The sequence below is a fragment of the Dromaius novaehollandiae genome, chromosome 27 (genome assembly GCF_036370855.1).
Source record: "Dromaius novaehollandiae isolate bDroNov1 chromosome 27, bDroNov1.hap1, whole genome shotgun sequence".
Lineage (NCBI taxonomy): Eukaryota > Metazoa > Chordata > Aves > Casuariiformes > Dromaiidae > Dromaius > Dromaius novaehollandiae.
Window position 1 is genome coordinate 7684718 of NC_088124.1, and position 20337 is coordinate 7705054.

The 20337-nt window shown below is 54.1% G+C and overlaps 3 protein-coding genes across 9 annotated transcripts in view; 2 read left to right on the top strand and 1 right to left on the bottom strand.

Annotated features, from left to right (window-relative positions):
• Window positions 1-4677, top strand: part of HIPK1 (homeodomain interacting protein kinase 1) — a 30378-nt gene extending 25701 nt beyond the window's left edge. For all 5 annotated transcript variants that reach the window (XM_026111993.2, XM_026111995.2, XM_026111996.2 and 2 more), the window contains one exon: window positions 67-4677. In XM_026111993.2, coding sequence (XP_025967778.1) covers window positions 67-552 — 486 coding nt within the window. In that variant the 3' untranslated portion in view covers window positions 553-4677. The remainder of the gene's footprint in view (window positions 1-66) is intronic.
• An 899-nt stretch (window positions 4678-5576) lies between these two features.
• Window positions 5577-8334, top strand: OLFML3 (olfactomedin like 3). Its single transcript, XM_026112050.2, has 3 exons — window positions 5577-5789; window positions 6722-7007; window positions 7344-8334. Exons 1-3 carry the CDS (start codon window positions 5682-5684, stop codon window positions 8126-8128), a joined length of 1179 nt encoding a protein of 392 aa, XP_025967835.1. The 5' UTR covers window positions 5577-5681; the 3' UTR covers window positions 8129-8334.
• Window positions 8335-13435: 5101 nt separating this feature from the next.
• SYT6 (synaptotagmin 6) overlaps window positions 13436-20337 on the bottom strand; it is a 31066-nt gene continuing 24164 nt past the window's right edge. For 2 of the 3 annotated variants that reach the window (XM_064497967.1, XM_064497970.1), the window contains exons 4-6: window positions 19775-19895; window positions 18391-18562; window positions 14294-17939 (exon numbers count right to left, since the gene is read on the bottom strand). In XM_064497967.1, coding sequence (XP_064354037.1) covers window positions 17624-17939; window positions 18391-18562; window positions 19775-19895 — 609 coding nt within the window. In that variant the 3' untranslated portion in view covers window positions 14294-17623. Of the gene's footprint in view, window positions 17940-18390; window positions 18563-19774; window positions 19896-20337 lie in introns of all 3 variants that reach the window. The other variant, XM_064497968.1, reaches the window with a different exon arrangement.

Consider the following 20337-nt stretch of genomic DNA (forward strand, 5'->3'; position numbering starts at 1 on the left):
ACTTCCTCTCTGCTGTGCTTTATACTGAGGATACCTATTAACTTTATTTACTTCTTCACTTTGCAGAACCAGCAAACAACAGTGCTGGCCTCACAGGAAAGAAGTGGAAATGCAGTCCCACGTAGGCAGCAAGCTTATGTGGCACCCCTCACATCAACTATTTCTCAGGCTCCCTACACGTTTCAGCACAGCAGCCCAGTGCATCCCCACCTGGCAGCAGCAACAGCAAACGCGCATCTGTCCAGCCAGCCACATATGTACACTTATGCTCCGACCACTGCTGCAACACTGGGCTCCACCACGTCCATCGCCCACCTCTTCTCCCCTCAGGGCTCTTCACGGCACACCACGTACGCTGCCCACCCTAGCACACTTGTCCACCAGGTCCCTGTGAGTGTTGGTCCAAGTCTGCTGACCTCTGCAAATGTTCCGCCTGCCCAGTACCAACACCAGTTTGCTCCCCAGTCCTATATTGGTGCTTCCAGAGGATCTGCTATTTACACTGGATATCCGCTGAGCCCTACGAAGATCAACCAGTACTCGTACTTGTAGATCATAGTAGAGCACTGTCCTGCAATAGGCCGGAGAGTTTGGAGAAGGATTTCAGGCGAACCTTTACCTGGCGATGACTGCCTGGTGTTTGTTTCTCCCTGATCTGGTTGTATGTTGTTCAGAAATGTTTCTGGTGAGTTCAGTAACTAACTGAGCAGCATGCTTTGTTACCATATGAGGGTCGCTAATTAAGTTTTTAAGATTTTACTTACTTTTTTATAGATGCTTTTAAAAAGTTCATGTTCCCATTTATTTAAAATTATTCTGTTATGCTAATGAAAAGGGGAAAGAAAATCAGTGTCTTGAAAGATCCTGATGATTTTTTTTTAACTAGCTTAATTTAAACAAAAAGACTAGGAGGTTATATTTTAGCAGCTTGCACAAATCCATATTGCCACTAAAAATATAATGCATATTTATCTCAGAACATCGCTAGGGCAGTTTTAAGATCAAGTTTAATGTTTTAGCATTTGTTTTCTATTTCACTTTCTCTCTAACATTGCTGATTCTGCAAAAGCCATTACATCTCTTTATATGTTACTGTCAAGGTTTTTGTTTACTTCTCTGCTTTGTTTAGGGACTGGTAGAGGCAGCTGCCTCGTGCTAGTAACAGATATTCAGGAGTCCATGTAAACCCTGAAATCTGTTTTATTTTCTTGAAAATTCTGTGTCTCCACACCACAGCAGAAGTTTTATCATTGCAGAATTCTTTTAAGTTTCTCAAACTGTATTCAAGATCTCACTGTGTAACAGAACTCAACAGCTTTGCCCAAATGCTGTAGTCTTCAGTTGAGAATGAATAGCTGCATTGTGCTGCAATTTGGTTTCTGCAGCATATTAGATGCTGGCCCTATAATGGAGCTGGATTCCTTCACAAAAGCACAGGGCTTTTCTTTCTTCTTTTTTCCTTAATATTTTTTCCTCACATGATTAATTTAGGAGGGAGTTGAACAATTGAAATACAATGAAACATCACTGTATTGATGTGTACAGCTTTTTATACTCCTGTGAGCGTATCCTCCTGGATATGTCAACAGCTACTTTAAAGCGCTCTTATTAAGACTTGTATACAGTACGTGCATGTAGGAATTGCAAAAAAAAAAAAAAAAAAGAAAAAGAAAAAAAAGAAAAAAATCCAGATTTTAAAGTTTATTACTGAATTTAAAACTATTTTAGAAGTTTTGTATTGGTGGTGTTTTAATATTTTACATAAAATGAAATATGTACATATTGATTAGAAAAATATAACAAGCAAAACTTCCTGCTAACCCCAAATGTTCTGTCTTTGTAATCAAAATGTGTAGTGATTATACTTGAACTCTGTACTTAGTGTTTGTCTAATTCTTAAACGTTCCTGGGGATGGAATTGATGTATTCTTCGTATTTAAACCAAAATGAATTGATACATGTTGGAATGTATGTGATATAATGCAATGGTTAGAGCTCATCACTGTAGCACTGAGAGAGGAATAGAGCTTCATGAGAGAAAAGGATACCTTCTGATTTGTTTTGCACAGGTATGTGTGATGAAGAGTTGTTTGGTGTGTCCCCTTATTGTAGTGCCTTAAATGATGATGTAGTGTGAATAGAGTTTACAGTGAGCTTGCCTTATGAGGGACCAGCAAGCCCCCGTCGAATTGAAGCAATTCACTAAGCTTATCACAGCAAGAAGAGCAGTATGTTGCATAGGTGCATTGTTCTCAGTTTTAATGCTATCATAAAAAGCTACATTTTTGTTTGGAGTGAAGCGATGTTTCCTTAAAGCTTTTCCTTGAAATGGCACATGTACTGTTAGATGTCTGTCAGTGCATTTCGAATAGGGTAGTGCTGGGAATGCATTGGAATGTTTAGTCTAATATTGCAGAAGTGATTAAATATGTGCAATCACTTTTTATTAGATTAGTATGGTGTTACCTTCCCCCACGTTAATAGCAGACATTTCTTGTAAAATATTGCTAGCTCGGTGATAGAATATTTATACCAAAGAGAGCCTGCTGTAAAGCACATAATACCATTAAAAAGTTTTATAATGCTACTGCTAATGTGGAGTTGTTGGGAAGGTTTGTCAGCTGTAGCACTAGTTAGTTTTCAGAGGAAATACTCAGTTTGGATAATCAGTGCAGTTTTTAAACTACACTTTGTTTTCTTGGTTCCCCTGTACTAGGAATTATTTCTCAAACTCAGTACGTAGATAAGTATCTTGTTCGAAAGGATAATAAACTGGCTTGAGCAGTAGTATTACTGCAGCAATAAGAGGTTTTGGTAACCTTGAATCCCAGTTTATGTTCTGTCCAAGTGGAAAACAGGCTAGTTCCCTGACTGGTGTCTGGCAAGAAGTGCAAAATTCTTTTCTGAAATTCCACATTATTGATAGGAGAAAGTCTGGACTGAACCTGAAACTGAGGAACTGTTAAAGGTTTGGCATCTCTTTCATTAGAGGGAGCAAGGACTTTGGAACTGGACGGTAGCATTAGCAACACGTTGTTCAGTGTATTTTTAGTCAGAGCACTTCTGTAAATGTGAGGATAACCAGTCAATCTCGATATTTCCCATCACTGGTGTAAACGATGCTATTCGTTGCTGTAAGCACTTTCTTACTTTTTTTTCGTATTACATTGCTTGCGTTCAGTACTTTGCCTTGAGATATCTCTTGGGTACAGAGTCGTGCCTTTCCATCAAAAGGCAAAAAACTCCAGTTCCTGGGTTTCAGGAAAATGAAGACCTCTAGCAAAATGTGCTAATAAGTTGGAGAAAAGCTCCCCTCCTCCCATTCCCCCAAAGCAGAGTGAGACTAAAATGCCTATCTGTCTTTAGACTCCCTATTACGTATAAACCCAGCCAAGTGTATTCACAAAGTCTGGTATCATGCCTTCTGCTGTCCAAGTTTCCAAAACTATTGGAACAAGGGGACAAGGTGGAAACTACGTAGATAAGATGAGACATACTCGATTTGAAACAAGTCTTTGGTTGCCCTGAAATTCCTCTGTGATACACAGCATAAAATAAGCAAACAAAAAAACCCACCCCAGCAGGGCCAGGTTTTCATCTCGGCACTGGCTTTACTAGTGTGGCGGATCTAAGCCTGGCCCCCGTGTGCGTTGCCCAGTGCAAGTATATAGTAGTCTGCTCTAAGGAGATACATCCCTTCTTGCCATGCATATCCAGGTTCTTTCAAAACAGGTTAAAGAATCGAGTGTCCTTGTTGTCAGAGCTGTTACACAGATTTTGTTAAGCAACGTGCTATCTCTGGATAGAAACTGAAGTCCTCTTTAACTCTTTTTTTTTTTTTTTTTTTTTTAAGTTGTCCACCACAGATGAAGTTTGGGGTTCACTCTTTGAATTTTTATAATCATGGTCCCATCTAGACTCATTTGCGTGATTCATGAACTGCTAAATTAGTTGTTCCTATTACCTGACCTGCGTTCGCAGCTGTGATAGCCCCTGCAGAGGCAACTTCCCGAAGCTTTCCTGCTTAGCACCTAGTTGATGGGATGCAGTAATTTACCTCTGACTCAGCAATCTCTTTTAGTACATGAAACTAAATTGCTTCTAAATGACAGGATTGGCACAGCCCTGCTTTCTTTTTTATTTAAACTTCTGAATGGTGCCGCATGTCCACATGGTTGTTTGTTGCTAAACTTTATATAATGTGTGATTTCAGATTCGGCTTGAAATATATCTATCTCACTACATGTAGCAGTACATTATATGTAATGTTAGTATTTCTGCTTGAATCCTTGATATTGCAATGGAATTCCTACTTTATTAAATGTATTTGATATGCTAGTTACTGTGTAAAATTTAACTTTCTTTTATGGTTGTGCTCTTCCTTTTTACAAGCCGCTAGATACAGGTAGTTTCTGACAATTACTGATCTATGTTTGTATTGCTGATGTACTTAGGGGGTATGTAAAAATCATTTTAACAAAAGAAATAGATATTTAAAAATTTAATACTAACTATATGGGAAAAGGGTCCATTGTGAAAACATAGTTTATCTTTGGATTCAATGTTTGTCTTTGGTTTTACAAAGTAGCTTGTATTTTAAGTATTTTCTACATAATATGGTAAAAATGTAGAACAATTGCAATGCATCAATAAAAAGGGTTAATTTTCTGTACTCTACTCATTTGGTCACTTGATCTGTTAAAGGGGACGGGAAAAGGCTTTTGGCTTATCTGGGATAAAATATGAGCACTAACCGTTAGTCCTTTGCGTAACAGCACGATCACTGCGGCCGTGCCCCTCGGGATCCTTAGCAAACTCCTTCCAGAGAGACGTAGCGGGAGCACGCGTCGGCCCTCCGTCCCGCGGTGCAGCAGCCCGGGCGCCCGTGGGTAAAGGGGATTAGGACTATGCTGAGGGTTTTTTTGTTTGTGTGTGTGTTTTAAAGAGTTTTCTCATCACTTTTGTTGATGCTCATAAACACGTCAGGCTTCGCCTGTCTCATGTAGGCGCTCTGGCAGCGCGGCAGCCGTCGAGAAGCCCGCAGCAACGGGCGAGAGGCGCGAGGGACCGGCGGCGCAGCCTGAGATGGCTCCGGTGCCGGCGCCTAAGCGAGCCCGGACCGCGGTGCTCCCCCCAGCCCGGCTGCCCTCGTGGACGCCCCATGCCTCCGGCGGCCGAGGCGCCCCAGGGCCGAGCAGGGGCTGGTGGCCGCGGCCGGGCGCAGGATGCAGGAGCGCTAGACGGCACACGCGCCCCTGAGCCGTGCCAGCAGCGTGCGGCGTCGGGCCTTCCCGCCACCCGCCGTGGGCCCAGGCCGGGAGACGGGGACTTGCTCTGACCCGGGGCTGGCGGTGCCAGGCGCCCTGCAGCGCTGGGCTGTGCACCCCTCGCCATGCCCGCGTGCCCCTCGCCGTGCCCTGCACCCCTCGCCATGCCCGCGTGCCCCTCGCCGTGCCCTGCACCCCTCGCCGGGCCGCGTGCCCCTCGCCTTACCCGCAGCACAGCGGGGCTCGTCGCCGGTGCGCTCCGAAGGCGAAGGGGTTAAGGCGCGCGGGGCTGGCCGCCGGGGACGGAGCAGCCTCTCCTCCCCTCTCTCCCCATCTGGATTCAATAAGGGCTGCGAGAGGCCGGAGCATTCCTGAGCGCTGAGGTGGAGCGCTGCGCCCGGCTCCGCGACGGCCATGGGGCCCTGGGGCTGCCTGCTGCTCCTGGCGCTCCTGCCCGCCCCGCTCCGCGCCCAGCAGCAGCAGTTCATGGAGTACATGGAGCGGCGCCTCGCGCTCCTGGAGGTAGGCACCACGGCGGCCTCCCCGGCGGCGGCAGGGCCGGGCGGGGGCCTGGGGCGAGCAGGGAGCCCAGCGCCCCGGGGGGGAGTGGGGCAGGGCAGGGCAGGGCAGGCGTGGGGCACCCCGGACCCCCTCGCCAGGGCCCCCGCAGCAGGAGCATCGTGGGTGCAGCATCGCGGGCACAGGAGCATCGCAGGCGGGGGATCGTCGCGGGTGCAGGAGCGTTGCAGGCGTGTGGGCATCATGGGCGCGGGAATGCTGCAAGCGTGGGCCCACAGCGAGTGCGGGACCGCGACAGGGGCACTACAGGCACAGGAGCGTCACAAGCATGGGATTGCTGCGGGTGCAGGAGCATTGCGGGTGCATCGCAGGCGTGGGGACATCGCGAGCACGGGTGCATCCCGGGTGCAGGAGCATCACGGGCGTGGGAGCATTGCAGGTGTGGGAGCATTGCGGGTGTGGGAGCATTGCGGGTGCATCGCAGGCGTGGGGACATCGCGAGCACGGGTGCATCCCAGGTGCAGGAGCATCACGGGCGCGGGAGCATTGCAGGTGTGGGAGCATTGCGGGTGCATCGCAGGCATGGGGACATCGCGAGCACGGGTGCATCACGGGCGCAGGAGCATTGCGGGTGCGGGAGCGTTGCGGGTGTGGGAGCATTGCGGGTGCATCGCAGGCATGGGGACATTGCGAGCACAGGGGCATCGCGGGTGCGGGAGCGTTGCGGGTGCAGGATTGCAGCAGGACTGGGCCCGGGCATACGTGCCGATGCCGGTGAGACCCAGGTGCCTGCAGCAGGACGGGGCCTGGGGGGACGCGAGTGCCGGGGCTAGGGGCACCGCGTGGCCCCGGGCGTTCCCGTGCCTGTGGCAGCCGGCTGCGGTGGCCGGGGCTGCGCCGCGCGGGGGCCCTCAGTGTCCCCCTGGCCGCCCCAGGAGCGGATCTCGCAGTGGCACGACCAGAGCAGCCGCTACTCCACGGAGCTGCGGGACTTCAAGAACCAGGTGCTGGGGATGCTGGAGACGGCGGAGAAGGAGCGGGAGGCGCTGCGGGCGGAGGTGGAGAGCGTGGCGGTGCGCGTGGACCGCCTGGAGCGCGAGGTGGACTACCTGGAGACGCAGAACCCTGCGCCGCCCTGCGTGGAGGTGGACGAGACCCTGATGGAGAAGCAGGTGGCCACGGCCAAGCAGCGGAAGAACGAGAAGTACACCAAGCTGACAGGTGAGGCACCGCCGTGGCGCGCCGGGCACGGGGACCGGGGCTGAGGGCTCCCCGGCCACGTGCTCGGCATTAACTCCCAGCCAGGAGCATTTTTTGGGTGTCTCCGGCCCAAATCCCACGCTCTCGCAACTGCTGGTGCCGGGAAGCCGCATTCAAGCCCCCGGGCGGCTCCCCTGCCCCTTGCCCACATGCACAGCGTGGCCTCTCCAGGCCCCCAGGGACGGCACCGCCACCTCCGTCACGAGCTCACAAGGCCCGTGGGCCGGGGGGGAGCGCTGGGGTCCGGCGAGCGCTGCGGGGCGGCGGCCCGCGCTCACGGCTGCCCGGCTCGCGCAGACTGCAGCGACACCATCGCCAGCGTCCGGGCCATGAAGATCCTGAAGCGCTTCGGCAGCACCTCGGGGCTCTGGAGTAAGGACGCGGCGGGGAGCTCGGAGAAGATCTACGTCTTCGACGGCACCGCCAACGACACCGTGTACGTCTTCCCCCGCATGCGGGAGTTCACCCTCTTCTCGGCCACCCGCAAGGCCGCCCGCATCAAGCTGCCCTACCCCTGGGTGGGCACCGGGCACCTTGTCTACGACGGGCACCTCTACTACATCCGCCAGCAGGGCCCCTTCCAGGTGATCAAGTTCAACCTGGCCAACAAGACGGTGGTGGACAGCTCGGTGTTCCCGGCCGAGGAGCAGATCCCTGTCTTCGGGCTCTCCTCCTTCACCTACATCGAGGTGGCCGCGGACGAGGAGGGGCTCTGGGCCATCTACGCCACCAAGGAGAACGAGAAGAACATCTGCCTGGCCAAGCTGGACCCTGCCTCGCTGGACATCGAGCAGATGTGGGACACGCCGTGCCCGCGGGAGAACGCCGAGGGCGCCTTCGTGGTGTGCGGGGCGCTGCACGTGGTCTACAACACCCGGCTGCCCAGCCGCTCCCGCGTCCAGTGCGTCTTCGACGTCAGCGGCACCCTGGCCGCCGAGGACGCCTCCCTCGTCTACTTCCCCAAGCGCTACGGCTCCCACTCCAGCATGAAGTACAACCCCCGCGAGCGGCAGATCTACGCCTGGGACGACGGCTACCAGATCATCTACCGCATGGAGATGAAGAAGAAGCTGGAGGTCTGAGGGGGCCGCGGCGGGGCGTCCCCGGCCCCGCGGGACGTCCCAGCGCGGGGCGGCACCTCGGCCCCCGGCACCGCGCTGCGCCCAGCCCGGGCCCTGCCGCGGCCCGGCTCCGCCAGCGGAAAGGCGGACTGACGGCGGAGCCTCGCGCCGGAGCGCGGGGCGGGAACCGCCGGGCCAGCCGCAATAAAGGATTTCTCCCTGCTGTAGCCTGGTCCCAGTCTCCTGCCCGCGCTCCAGCTGCGGCCGCCCCGAGACGGGGCCGGCACGGAGCCGACGCGGGGCCGCGGGTCCTGGAGCTGCCGCGGGACGGGGGGAGGCGGAGGGGCCCCGCGCGCAGCCCGGCCGGGCTGAGCTGGGCGGACGCGGGGCTCTGCCGAGAGGGGCTGGGACCGGGGGGGTCTGGGCCGGGGGGTCTGGGCGGGATCAGGCCGGGGGATCCGGGCCGGGTCTGGGCGGGATCGGGATTGGGGATTGGGGATCGGGTCAGGGGCTGTGGCAGCTCGGGCTGCAGCTCGGGCCTTTCCGCATCTGCCCAGGGCCAGAACATTTCGCATGTGCAAAACTGCGAGCAAACAGCAAAATCACTTGACCAGGGTCGCAGCGTGGCACACCGCGCACCCATCGCCGCCACCCAGGGCCGCCCGCGCTCGCCAGCGCTTGCCTAGGGCTGATTTTGCTCAAACGCACGGGAACGAGAAGGAAAACGGGAAAATAACCACAGTGCCCGATGGGCATCCGAAACGCCGCGCTCGTCCGGCACGCGTGTCTTCAGCATCCGCCTGCTTCGCCATCGCGCAGCTTTACCTGCAGTCGCTGCGGCCGCATAGCCCCTTTCTCCCTGCACCTATATATATGTTTGAACACACATTTTTAAACATTTTAAACGTATCCTGCTCAGCCCGGCGGGGCGGGGGGCTGCCACCGGCGGCGGGGCCGCGGGAGGAGCGCAGAGCGGCCGCGGTGCCCACGTCCCCGTCCCCCGGCTCCGCGCGGGGCTGGGCGCGCTGTCGCCGTGAGGACGCGCCCGAGCAGCAACGGCCCCTTTGCTCTCCGCTCCGCCTGGAAAACGCTTCCCTCGGCGATCTGATAAGGGAAATGGAGAAGTTATGTTCACAGCAGGAAAGAGGGAGCAAGATATTCTCGGGCTATTTTTTACTCCTTGACTGCTTTTCAAGGGTCTTGGCTTCTCTTCCTGCCTGATTGACCCTTTTCCAGCTCACAGAGCCGCTGCCGAGGCAGAAGGATCCTGCACATGGTGCTGGAAACCAGGGGCCAACGCTAAGCGCAGGCAGCTTAAACAAGTGTGTTATAAAGACACTATTGTACTGCAACAAGAAGGGAGGGGGTAATTTCTCCATTTCATACTTTCTTAATGGCTGGTTGGCAAGTGTAATCACAGGCTTTTAGCTTCAAATAGGTATTTCTGCCCACGTAACATCTGGCTGAGCTTTAGCTCATCTCAAGCGAATTTGGAGGCAACAAAGGCTCTGCCCGGGGCTTCGCAGTGGAGTGGGAGGACGCACTCGTGAGCTTAAAAGTGCCGGGAGATGCACAGAACAGTGGGCCTTTCCATCAGGTCCTTTGTCCTTTCTGTAGTGAAAATGCAGAATAATTGCAAGATCCAAATTCTCCAGGGAAGCTTCCTCGGTGCTTTGCTGCAGCGGGCGCCCGGCATCTGCGCCCCTTGTCCTTGCACCCGCCGGGCTGGGAGCTGCTGTGCTGCAGAGCAGTGGAGACCAAAACGGCTTAAAATGAAATTGGGGGTCCCTGCAGAGTCACTGGCTTTCTCGTTCCTGACCCACCCAGCCTGGCATGTCCCAGCTCTGGAGGGCCCGCTCCATCCTTTCCTTCTGATGGGAAGATCAAAAATAAAACCTTTAGGCTCAGAGCTCAGCACCCTCCCAGGGAACTGTGCTGTGTGATGCAAAGTTGCATTGTTTTCTGGACAGCTCCAATTCCTAACGGAGAAATTGCAATTACTGCTGTGTTTTGATCAAGACAGCTTTCACTGCATGCTCTGCTCCTGATTTGCAGTGGCATTTCCACTTCTCCGGCCTGCACGGCTATTGCTGCACACGGCAAACCCGCAGCAGCAGCTCACGCCTCCCAGGGATTTCACGCATCCTCCAGTCTACGCGATTTCACTGGGATTTTCTTTTGGGTGTTATTATTACTACTACTAATAGTATTAGAGATGTTTCCCAAGGTCACAAAAATACAAGCTCAGCTATTCGGGCTAAGCACTTCTTTAATTTCTTTCCTCTCTGAAAATCGGCTTCCCAGAGCCTGTCTGGCGCAGATGCGGATGTGGTGTCCCGGCAGCGGCGAGGGGAGGACGAGGAGCAGCAGGGACCCCCTGGCCAGAGCTGGGACCCCCCCCCCGGAATCGGGACACTCCCTGGGAGAAGGATCCCCTGGGAGCAGGGACCACCCCCCCCCGCCCCGGGAACAGGGACTGCCCGGTTGGATCCAGGACCTGGTAGCCCCGACTCCGGCACGGCGCCTTCCTGCTGCAGGTGTCTGACAACCTGGGGGGATATAACCATGGAAACTGCGATTATTTCAGAAAATTGCTGCCATTACAGAGGAGGTAGGGTCAAAACAAACAGAAATTACCTATTTTTTCTGCTGCTAATAAAATACGTAAGTGTATTGTTGACTCGCTAATTGCCCAGTTAAATGGATTTCTCCAAATGAGCTGCCAGCCGCTGCCAGTGACGACGATGCGATGCGGAGACGCGCGCTTCCCACCGAGGCGACATCCGGGCCGTTGCAGGGCCGTTGCAGCCAGCCTGAGACCTCTGCGCCTCCAGCCTCGGGTTTTCGTTTCCTTCAGCCTGCTTCTACCTTGAGACCCGGGGGACTCGGGTGGCCAGATGCCGCCGCGGACTGGCGGTCGTGCTTTGCGACGGCCACCGGAGGAGAGCGTCTCTCACGGCTGTCTCCTAAAGCGTCACTTCTTCCTTTGCTGCGGCTTTTTTCCAGGAAAGTAGGGTTTTAAATGAAAAGCCGTTTTCCCCAGCTGAGCCATCTGATGTCGTCATCTGCCCTCTCCTGCTCCCCTCCCATCCCCGTCCAAGCCTGCCTGAGAAATCAAACCTTCACCTTGCTATAGAGCACAGGAGGAAAGAAATACAACTTAATCAGGACACGTTAGCACCAATGAGTCCCGTGGAGTTTTGCAGGGCTGGGGTGCCGTATCATCTCGCTGTGCATCTCCTGTGCAGGTTCACCCATGTTCAGGCCAACTGGACAACTTATGGGTTGCTGCAATGTGGGCTACTGGCCGTTTCATTTTCCTTTCATCGCAAGACCTGCTTTCATAGGCAATGAGCAATTTTGGGCAATAGCCTTTGCCCAGCGTCGATGTCTCCGTTCTTGCCTGTGGGAACCCTGCTTTGGGCCGGGCGACCCAGAGCCCCGGGGCTTTGGGATGGGGAACCTGCAGAGCAGGGAGCAGCACCCTGCGTCGATCGTGAACACCAGGCCCAAGAGCAGCGCCAGCAAACTGACTTATTTAAAAAGAAATGGAAGGGGGAAAAAAAAAAGTCATTACTGCTCTTCCACTCTGTCCCTCATGGCAGCAAAAACCCCTCTTCTCAGGCATTTCTCAATGGAGAAGGATGTGCAGTTGCCAATGGGAGATTAGCGGCAAGTCTCTCACTGTGGCAGTGATTAACAACCCAGGAAGTATTTACACATGTGGATTTGATGCCTGGGTCGCGTTTTTGCATTTTATTCCTGATGCTGCAGGTTACCTTTGTCTCCGCTTGGCTTTGGTGCTGGCCGTTTCCATGGCAACGGGACATGCACTCGGATTTGCGCTGACCCTTCGAAGGTACTTTGTCGTCTTTAATGAACTGCATTTTTAATAGATGCCTATACTGGTCTTTTGACATACGCACACTGTAAATTCCATAGCTTTAATTACAAGAGACACGGGAGCATAAGATATATAATTATATTTGCATGACTAATGCACTGTTTTAAAGTATAGCTGTAAAACTGTAAAATGTAATTACAAAATATCATTGAGAAAAGTGCAGGGGAAAAAAAAAAACCCATTTCTGGCGTGCTTAGTCGCGGTGGCAGTGTCGGGCACTGGAGGAGGTGTCGCGGGGCTGTCGAGGGTGCCACGGCACTCGGGCGAAGCGCCGGTTTCTCTGAGCCTCTCCGCTTCCCGCGGGCCGGCCTGGAGCACTGCCCTCACGCAACCCCGGACAAAAAGCAGCCTGCATTTTTTTTTTTTTTTTTTTACAAAATGCAGAATGGACAATTTTTTATTTGGGGGGGGGCACGACTTGGAAAAACCCCCAACAGCACGAGGGGAAAACCTGAACCTTTCCTGCCTGTTTGCGCTGCCGTGGGCTGGGCCGCGTGTGTCCTGCTGGGAGGGGATGGTCCGGCCCCCGCGGGGCTGTGCCGGGAGGCTGGAGCTCCGCACCGGCACCGGCGGGCTGCGAGGGAACCGGGGCACCCGGGAGCGCCGAGAGGCGTTTCGCAGCTGATCTCCAATGGGGCTTTTTTTGGGGGGGATTTGCATGGATGACGCGGTTTCCATGGGGTCACCTACTAAAGCTGTCGTGTTGTGTGTGCCGGGGCCGTGATGCCGTACGGCTGACGAGCACGGCTCCCGGCCACGATGCGCGGGGACCGGGAGGTTGGTCAGACACGTGTGCTGTCCCGACGCACATCAGCTCCGCGGCACGAGGAGCGATCGGGGCCCCGGGGGAAAGAACAGCAAAATGAGATCGAGAGGTCTGGGACTATTAGATTAAAGACAGAGCAGTAAGAGGGCAAATAATAAAAGCAGAAAAAATGGAGAGCAGAGTGGCAATAAGGCTCCCGAGGAAAGGGCTGCGCTTTTCCCCTGCGATACGTAATTCCCTGCCGGCTCATTGCCTCGCGCTGCAAGTGGACTGAAGCAGGACCGGGTGTGTGTACGGGACTGGGTGTTTGCAGGCATGTGCTGCTTACAGGCCACACAAGAATTAGGTGTTAATGAAAGGTTTTGCAAGAAATGCCCCCGCCCGGCACCCAGCCGGTGGCCTGGCACCTGCAGCCGTATCGCCGAGGTGTCTGGGATAACGGCAGTGTTTCCCGCAGCCCTGCAGAACTGCCCTGCTCTGTCCTGCTCCTCCTTTCTCACCCCCCCCCCTTTTTTTTAATGCCATAATTAGAAATTAAAGGCCGCTTCCAATCTCCAGGTCTCCTTTGCCGGGCCAGGAGCAGCTTGTGCGGCGGCGGAAGCCCCACGGCACGGCGGTGCGGCTTTGGCGCGAGGAGGAAGCGCTCCACCGGGCCGGGGCTACGAACAAGGTAACTTTATTGAGCGTCTGCATCCGTCGTACGTGGCACAGCACAGAGTTAAGACACTGGGTGCAACGAGAACTCGCGTGTGACTGGGCCTGAGAAACCTGGTTCACCGAGGTGCTGCTCACAGCTCCGGAGAAAAGGTGGAAGCTTTCCCTTTCAGGTGTCAGTTGTTTATGCGTTTCCCCTTGCCCCGTCCCCCCGTTATCGCTAGGGTGAGCTAAGAAATAAGGACCTAGTGCTCATGCAAGGGTCTCGGCCGCGTCGCCCCGCGGCCCGCGCTGCTGCTGGCGGCCCGGCGCCCGGACGGCCGACCCGGCGCGGGGGGAGCGGCTCATGCAGAAACCCGAGGGAGGCTGCGGACACAGGACACCGGCTTCCCACCCGAGGAGTGACCGCTTGCTAACACACGACGAAAGGAATGGGGGCACACGGGGCACGAACGCCCGACGGCTCACGGACACCTCTGCGCGAGGGGGCCGCGGCCCGGGGCCGGGTCTGGGCTCGGGGCGACGAGGAGCCGCCGGCGGCCGGCAGCGTCCGCGGCCGGGCGCCCTGGTGCCTTCCCGTGCGCGAAAAGCGACTTTACAAACTATTTTACAGCCCGAGCTGCCCGCCAAGGCCTCAGCCGCCCTCTGCGTCGGGAAGCGGCCCGCGCGGCGGAGGGCGGCATGGGGGACGCAGGCGGCCCGGCGGCGAGGCCCGGCGGCGAGGCCCGGCGGCGAGGCCCGGCGCGGGCGCAGCAGGTGCGACGGTCTCGCCAGCCGCCGCCGCGGTGAGCGCAGAGGAGCTGGGCCTGGCCCCGCTACCGGCTCCCGGCTCCCGGCTCCCGGCCGCCGGCGCTCAGGGGGTCGGCGGTGGCTTGGGAGAGGGGCAGGAGCCCTGGCTGTCGGTGCTCGCTGCCCGGCCGCGCCACTGGCGGGGGAAGAGAAAAAAACATATACATACTTATACATATACACATACATACATATACATACATACAAATACATACGTACATGCATATATAAATATAGGAATACATGCATGTACGTATGTATACGTATGCATGTCAGTGCACACACAGGGCATTGTCCGAAACCCTTCCCGTCCCCCAGCCCTGTTCACCGGCCCCTGCGCTACGTTGTCTCAGCTGCTGCACAGCGTGCTCCAACTTACTGGCCATTTCGGTCTAGCCTGAATAACCTGGTCACGGACAAATCCCTGGGGTGAGAAGTCCCCCGCTTAATCGGTCTGGAAGAGCTGGTGCACAGTTTATTTCATTACTCTGCAAATCGATTCGCAGTTGTCAGGACAGTAACACCACTCAGAAGGTGCCTGTGTTCACTTTGCAGGCAAAGCGTGCCCTCAGCTTGCCTTTCCCGTTTCCCCTGCTAGTGCTGTTACCTTTCTGTTTGTTTGCTTTATGAGTACTGAATTATTGCAAAGTTACCTAATTGCTACCAGTCTGGTAATACTACCAATAGAAACTATATACACCATGCCAGAGACATTTCTCAAAGTGAAAATCACGTCAGAGAGGAAGTGGTGTAGCAAACATTGTTTGCCATACTAACGGGATAATAAATTATTTGTGAAGTGCCTTGGGGCTATTATTATAATTCAAAACCATTACTACTCAGGCTTTTGCACTCTCGCCCATCTCACCCTCTTATTTTATTAAATTCGAATGACAAATGATAGACATCTCCCAGGATGGGAAGGCAACAGGAGGCATAACGCTGCCACTGCTGCTCTCTCCCCCGGATCAATTGTCTCCTCTCCAGCATAAGCAAAAAAAAAAAAATCTTTGCTGGCTGACATTAATGCCCTAGAAAGTAGAATTTCACTTCTGTGGGAGAAAACCCAGCAGGTAATTTGCACCCAACCAGCCCAGGGGAGCTAGTCTAGGGGGGAAAAAAACCCCACAGCAACGCGCCCAGGTCCCGAGCGCACAGATCCCCGTGCCACGGACGGAGCATCCACCACGCGCAGAGGATCCGTGCCGTCCGGGCGGCAGGGCGAAGTTTTCAGAATGATGATAAATCCCCTAAGAGGCCACACGCAAAGCAGCAACTGCAGTCGCAGCCTTAGGCCAGGGCTCCGCTGCTGCAGCCTTGGCCCAACACCCTGCCGAGAGCAGAGCCGAGCATCCTTGCGGGCACCCACGGCACACGTGCACGTGCACAGCCGGCCGCGAAATGGGGCACGGGGCTTCCAAACAACCACCAGGGCAAGAAAATAGCTCCTTGCGTGTTTCTCATGTTACGTGTAATTGTTAAAATTCCTAAAGAATTGACGATATGGATACAGACTTCCTACGAGAATTGCCAAAAAGAAAAAAGGTAAGCAGAAATTACAAGTGAAACAGGCTTTTGGTGGAGACTTCAGCCTGCATTTGCAGGGACATTTGCTACTCCATAACCGTGATGCAAGCTCTCCTGAGACTGGGTTCAAAGGACTGCTGTGCCACAGGGAATCTGGATACCTCTCCTTCATGTAATTAGAAAGGGTGAACTGTCCGTTCTGCAATTAACAGTCAGAAACTAGGAACCGTCAGTTCACTCAAAGTCAAACATACCCGAAAGTCTGGAAGAGGATGATTTTTGCATATCTTTAAAGATAAATGGTTGTTCTTTGTTATGGGCATGACTTAGCTCTCAGCAAAGTTATCAGTTTTTGTCTGGAGAAATAGTTTAAACAAATAAATTCACCTGTGCTGAATGTCAGAGGTGCTCTGCAACATCAAAGCCCAGTTTTGCACTGGGCCGCTGCTGCTGCTCTGTGATAGCAGACAGTGTTTTAGGCTTTCATACACAACACAGCAATTTCCAATTTTCAGAGTCCCCTTTGAAGTCTGGAAAGAGACCCTGTAATTTTATATTTCTTCTTGTAAACACATCACTTAACCCGCCAAGGCCACAGCATGGGAAAAATATATCGGAAATTCTTCCAAAAGTCCTAGGCTGTGAACTGATAAGTGGCTGTGCCAGTCAGCAACGGGTTGCTTGACGGAGAATACAAAACCCAGACTGTTTTTAAAAGATGGGAAAACATGCATTCCTCTCTTTCGTACACACACGCAAAAGCTGATGTGATTGGCTGTGCTGCACAAATACCATTTCCCCATGAATTTTTGTCCAGGATCCTGTTTGGTTTTTTGACTGCACTAGAGAGTTGCAGACGGCAGTGCTAAAACTTAAAAGGGCAAATGGATACGGGGCCCGTTGGCTCTGCGCTGGCTCGTGGCAGAAATGCCAGAACAGACTGTCAGAGGCTTTTTTTCCTTTTTCTTTTCTTTTTTTTTTTTTTTTTTTTTTTTTGCAGAGCTCCTGACGTATGCACTAAGGGGGTGAAATGACTCATTTGACTTTTTTCCCAAGGGCATGGGGGCTCAGCCGTGGTTTTCAATGTACAGTTTAAAAGGTGAATCATCCTATATGCCTTCCTCTTTTCCTCTGATTTTCATCATGAATATTTATGTCCTTATATATATTCCTATATAGGAAGAATATAAGAACTGATTCCAGGTAGGTATTCCTGACTCACAACGGTGCAACATGAGATCATGGAGGGCCTCATGCAAGCGAGTATGAATTTTCAGATTTCCATTAGTGGAGGATATTCTCCGTTGCTTCTTAATCTGGCTTGTGCACCCTGGGGGGGGGGGGGGGGTGGTGGTTATTGCCTTTATTATACTACCACTCCTAGGCACAAGTGCTGGCTTTGCTGTCATATTGGAAGTGTCAGTAACGTGACTGTCATTGACCACATCTCTTTCCTCCAGAATTTATCGCCTGAACCAGGCAAAAGGCAAATAACTGCACAGGAGTGCGAGGAAATGGAGAAAGAAAATGCTGGAGATGGTCAAAATGTGACCCAGGCCCTTCAAGCCCGTTTTATCATCTGCAGCTGCCTCGGGAGAGTCTTTTTCTTGGGAGATGCTTCGAGCAATTACATTCGTTCTATTTATTCGCCCTCAAAGGCTTGGAGATGAGTCAACAGAAAAATCTCTTAGAATGAAAAAATTAAAACTTGAAATACATGATATCCCTGGACATTTTTTTCTGCAATCAGAAAAGCCTTCCCTCTCTTTGCCGCTCTCAATCTCTAATTACAAAAAAAGGAAGAAAAGAAGATAGAGCAACAATCGGATCTGCAAATGTGATCCCTTCATTCTTGCTTTCAAGTGCAGGGAGCTATTTAAGACCGTACTGAGATGCTCGGTCTCTGGAGCTCGTTTCTGGGGAGATATTTCCCCCCATTCTCGTCAGAAACGCCCAGGCGGGAGCAGGAGCTCTTTGGAAGCCCTGGACCAGCCCAGCCGCGCGCAGCGCATGCATCGGAAGGGAAGAGCAGCCCACGCACCTCCTTGAAGGACTTCTTCACCTCCGCCAGCGGGTGCCAGTGCGCGATGGGCTTGCGCGGGTAGGCCAGCATCTCGTTCCAGTGGTCCCGGCCCAGCCCCTCGGCGGCCGCCCCGGCGCGGCAGACCCCGATGACCTCGTTGTGGCCCACGCTGCAGGGCGAGAGACAAGCGGTCCCAGCCCGGCGGCAGCCCGGCCCGGCGCCCTGGAGGAGCCGCCGCGCGGCAGCGCGCCAAGGCGAGCGCGAGCGCGAGCGCGGCGAGGGGTCTTCCATGCACCGGTTGCCGCCTCGGGTGAGACCGCGCGCGTTCTGAAAACGGAGGATGGATTGCAGAACAAGCAGATAGTGAAGGGGCACGCTCTAATCACGCAAGCAGAAAATGCCATAAAGCAGCCAGGATCACGTTTACTGTACTTACAATTCTAGCAGGTAATTACCCATAACCTTAAATATAAACGGCACTTTGCAATGAATCACTCGAGACGCACTGATGCCACACAGCTGTGCGATGCAGCCAGTGAGACCAAGGCAAGTGGCCATCGAGCAGGAAAACCTGTGCCAAAGGGGATTTTTCCTCTCCTGCTCCCCAGTCTCCCACCTACCGATCGTAGTCCATGACGGATATAAGCAGACTGACTTGATCCATGTTCTCCGGGGGGATGTCAAAGATTATTGCTTCGTTGTAGGTGGGATTTAGTGTGTTTTTCTTTATGGTGGTTTTCTTCTTTTTCAGTCTTCGCCCGTCACAGAGCAAAGACACTTTGACATATGGATCTGGAGAGGAGGAGATAGGAAAAAGCCTTCTGCTTATGGAAGCTTATTTTGCTGCCTTCGCAGCGTAGAGACAGCATTAGCTAAGGATGCTCTGTAAGCACGTTTTGAAGATCAGACCAGGCAGAGGGAGTTACTCTACAGGCACCTTTTTCTGCTCTGCTACCAAAACCCCCAGCCGCTAACGTCACGCGGCAGGACACAAGGGAGCAGAGGCAGCCAGCGCCGGTCCGGGCAGCTGCTTCATGACCTAGGAAGAAGGTCTCATTTTTATGAACGTCCTCCCTAACTCCAGAAAAGTTTCCACTCTTTGCCAATACTGTTTCCTGTCTAAGTGGAGAATCTGTGGAATGTTTTGAGGCCCCAGAAGCTGATCTGGGAGGCAGAGCTACAGCGAGGCAGGGAATTTTAAAGCCCCTTTTCCCAACGCTGGGGAGCAGCAGGAGGAGGAGGAGGTGTTAGGGCAGCTCTACCTCACTCGCTCTCTGCCCGCTGACCACGGCAGACAGCCTTTAAGTCACAAGCAGCTCCCCTTTCCCACGCTGACCACTGGGGAACGTCAACGCGCTTTGAAGCGGCAGTAGACGTGCAGCGTGTGATTACGGGAGTGCTGAGCTGTCCTCACCCGACGTCTCTGTTCTCGCACATTTCAAATGGCATCAAGCTCCAGCTACGCAGAAATGCTGTCTGCAAAGGGCTTTTAATGTACTGTGACTGTGCGTTACACAAGTTGTCAATGAAATTCAAATAGTGTGATGCTCATTCTCCGGAAAAGAAACTGCTTTTTATGTCGAATTCCAGAATTTGTGCGTGGCGAACCTCCAGGCCAGCCCCGGAGCGGTGGACGCGCGCTGTCCTGAGGTGACGCTGGTCTGAGCACTGGCCACCGGGCAGAAGCCTCCGCGTTCGCACGGGGCTCGGCTGGGTGGCCTGAGCGCCCGCCCCAGCCCTGGGGTGAAAACACCGGTTCGGGCTGTAAGGAGCCGTCGGGAGCAGCCCGGCGAGACCCCCATCGCCAGCCATCGCGCTCGCCACCCGCCGCTGCCCGCCAGCGCAGGGCCGGACCGCCGTCCCGCGCCCTTAGAGGTAATGCTCCGTCCAAGGCTTCGCGCGTACTCAAAGCACTCGCGAGGCTCTGCCGGGCGTGTCGGTGACGGCGGGACTCGGCAGCGAGCGGCGACGGCGCTGGAGCCCTCCCGGCCCCCCGGCGCTCACCTGAGTAGCCGGTGATGTCCATCGCCTTGAGGTTCCTGCACTTAATGACCGTCAAGGTGAGCCGGCCTGCGGTTGGCAAATAGCAGAGGGAAAACATGATCTCTCCCAGGTCCACGCTTTCCTGCAACACAACAGCGCACGTTACGCTGGCGACGCGCGGGGATCGGCGTGACGGCCGCCTCCCTCCCCAGCCGCTCCCGGCAGTTCTGCCCGTGCTCCCTCCTCCAGCCCCGCGCAACCGCTTCACCTCCCTCGCTTTGTCCAAGAAAATTCTATCCGAAAAATGCTTTTGGGATGCTGGGCGGCCCTGGAGGGGAGCTGGCTTCCTGCCGTGCTCATTCTGCATGGCCCAAAACAGGGCGGGACACCTGGACAACGAAATAACACCGGGAGAACAAGAAGAGTACAGGAGAGAAAGCGAAGGACCGCACGTGGCCGCGGCCGAGCCTGGGGGCTGGCACGTCTACCACAGCCTGAACCAGCAACCCTTTCCACGTGCCTTCAAAGAGCTGGCAAACACGGTGTTAATTACATATGTGTACGTATATAAACAGGGAATTAAC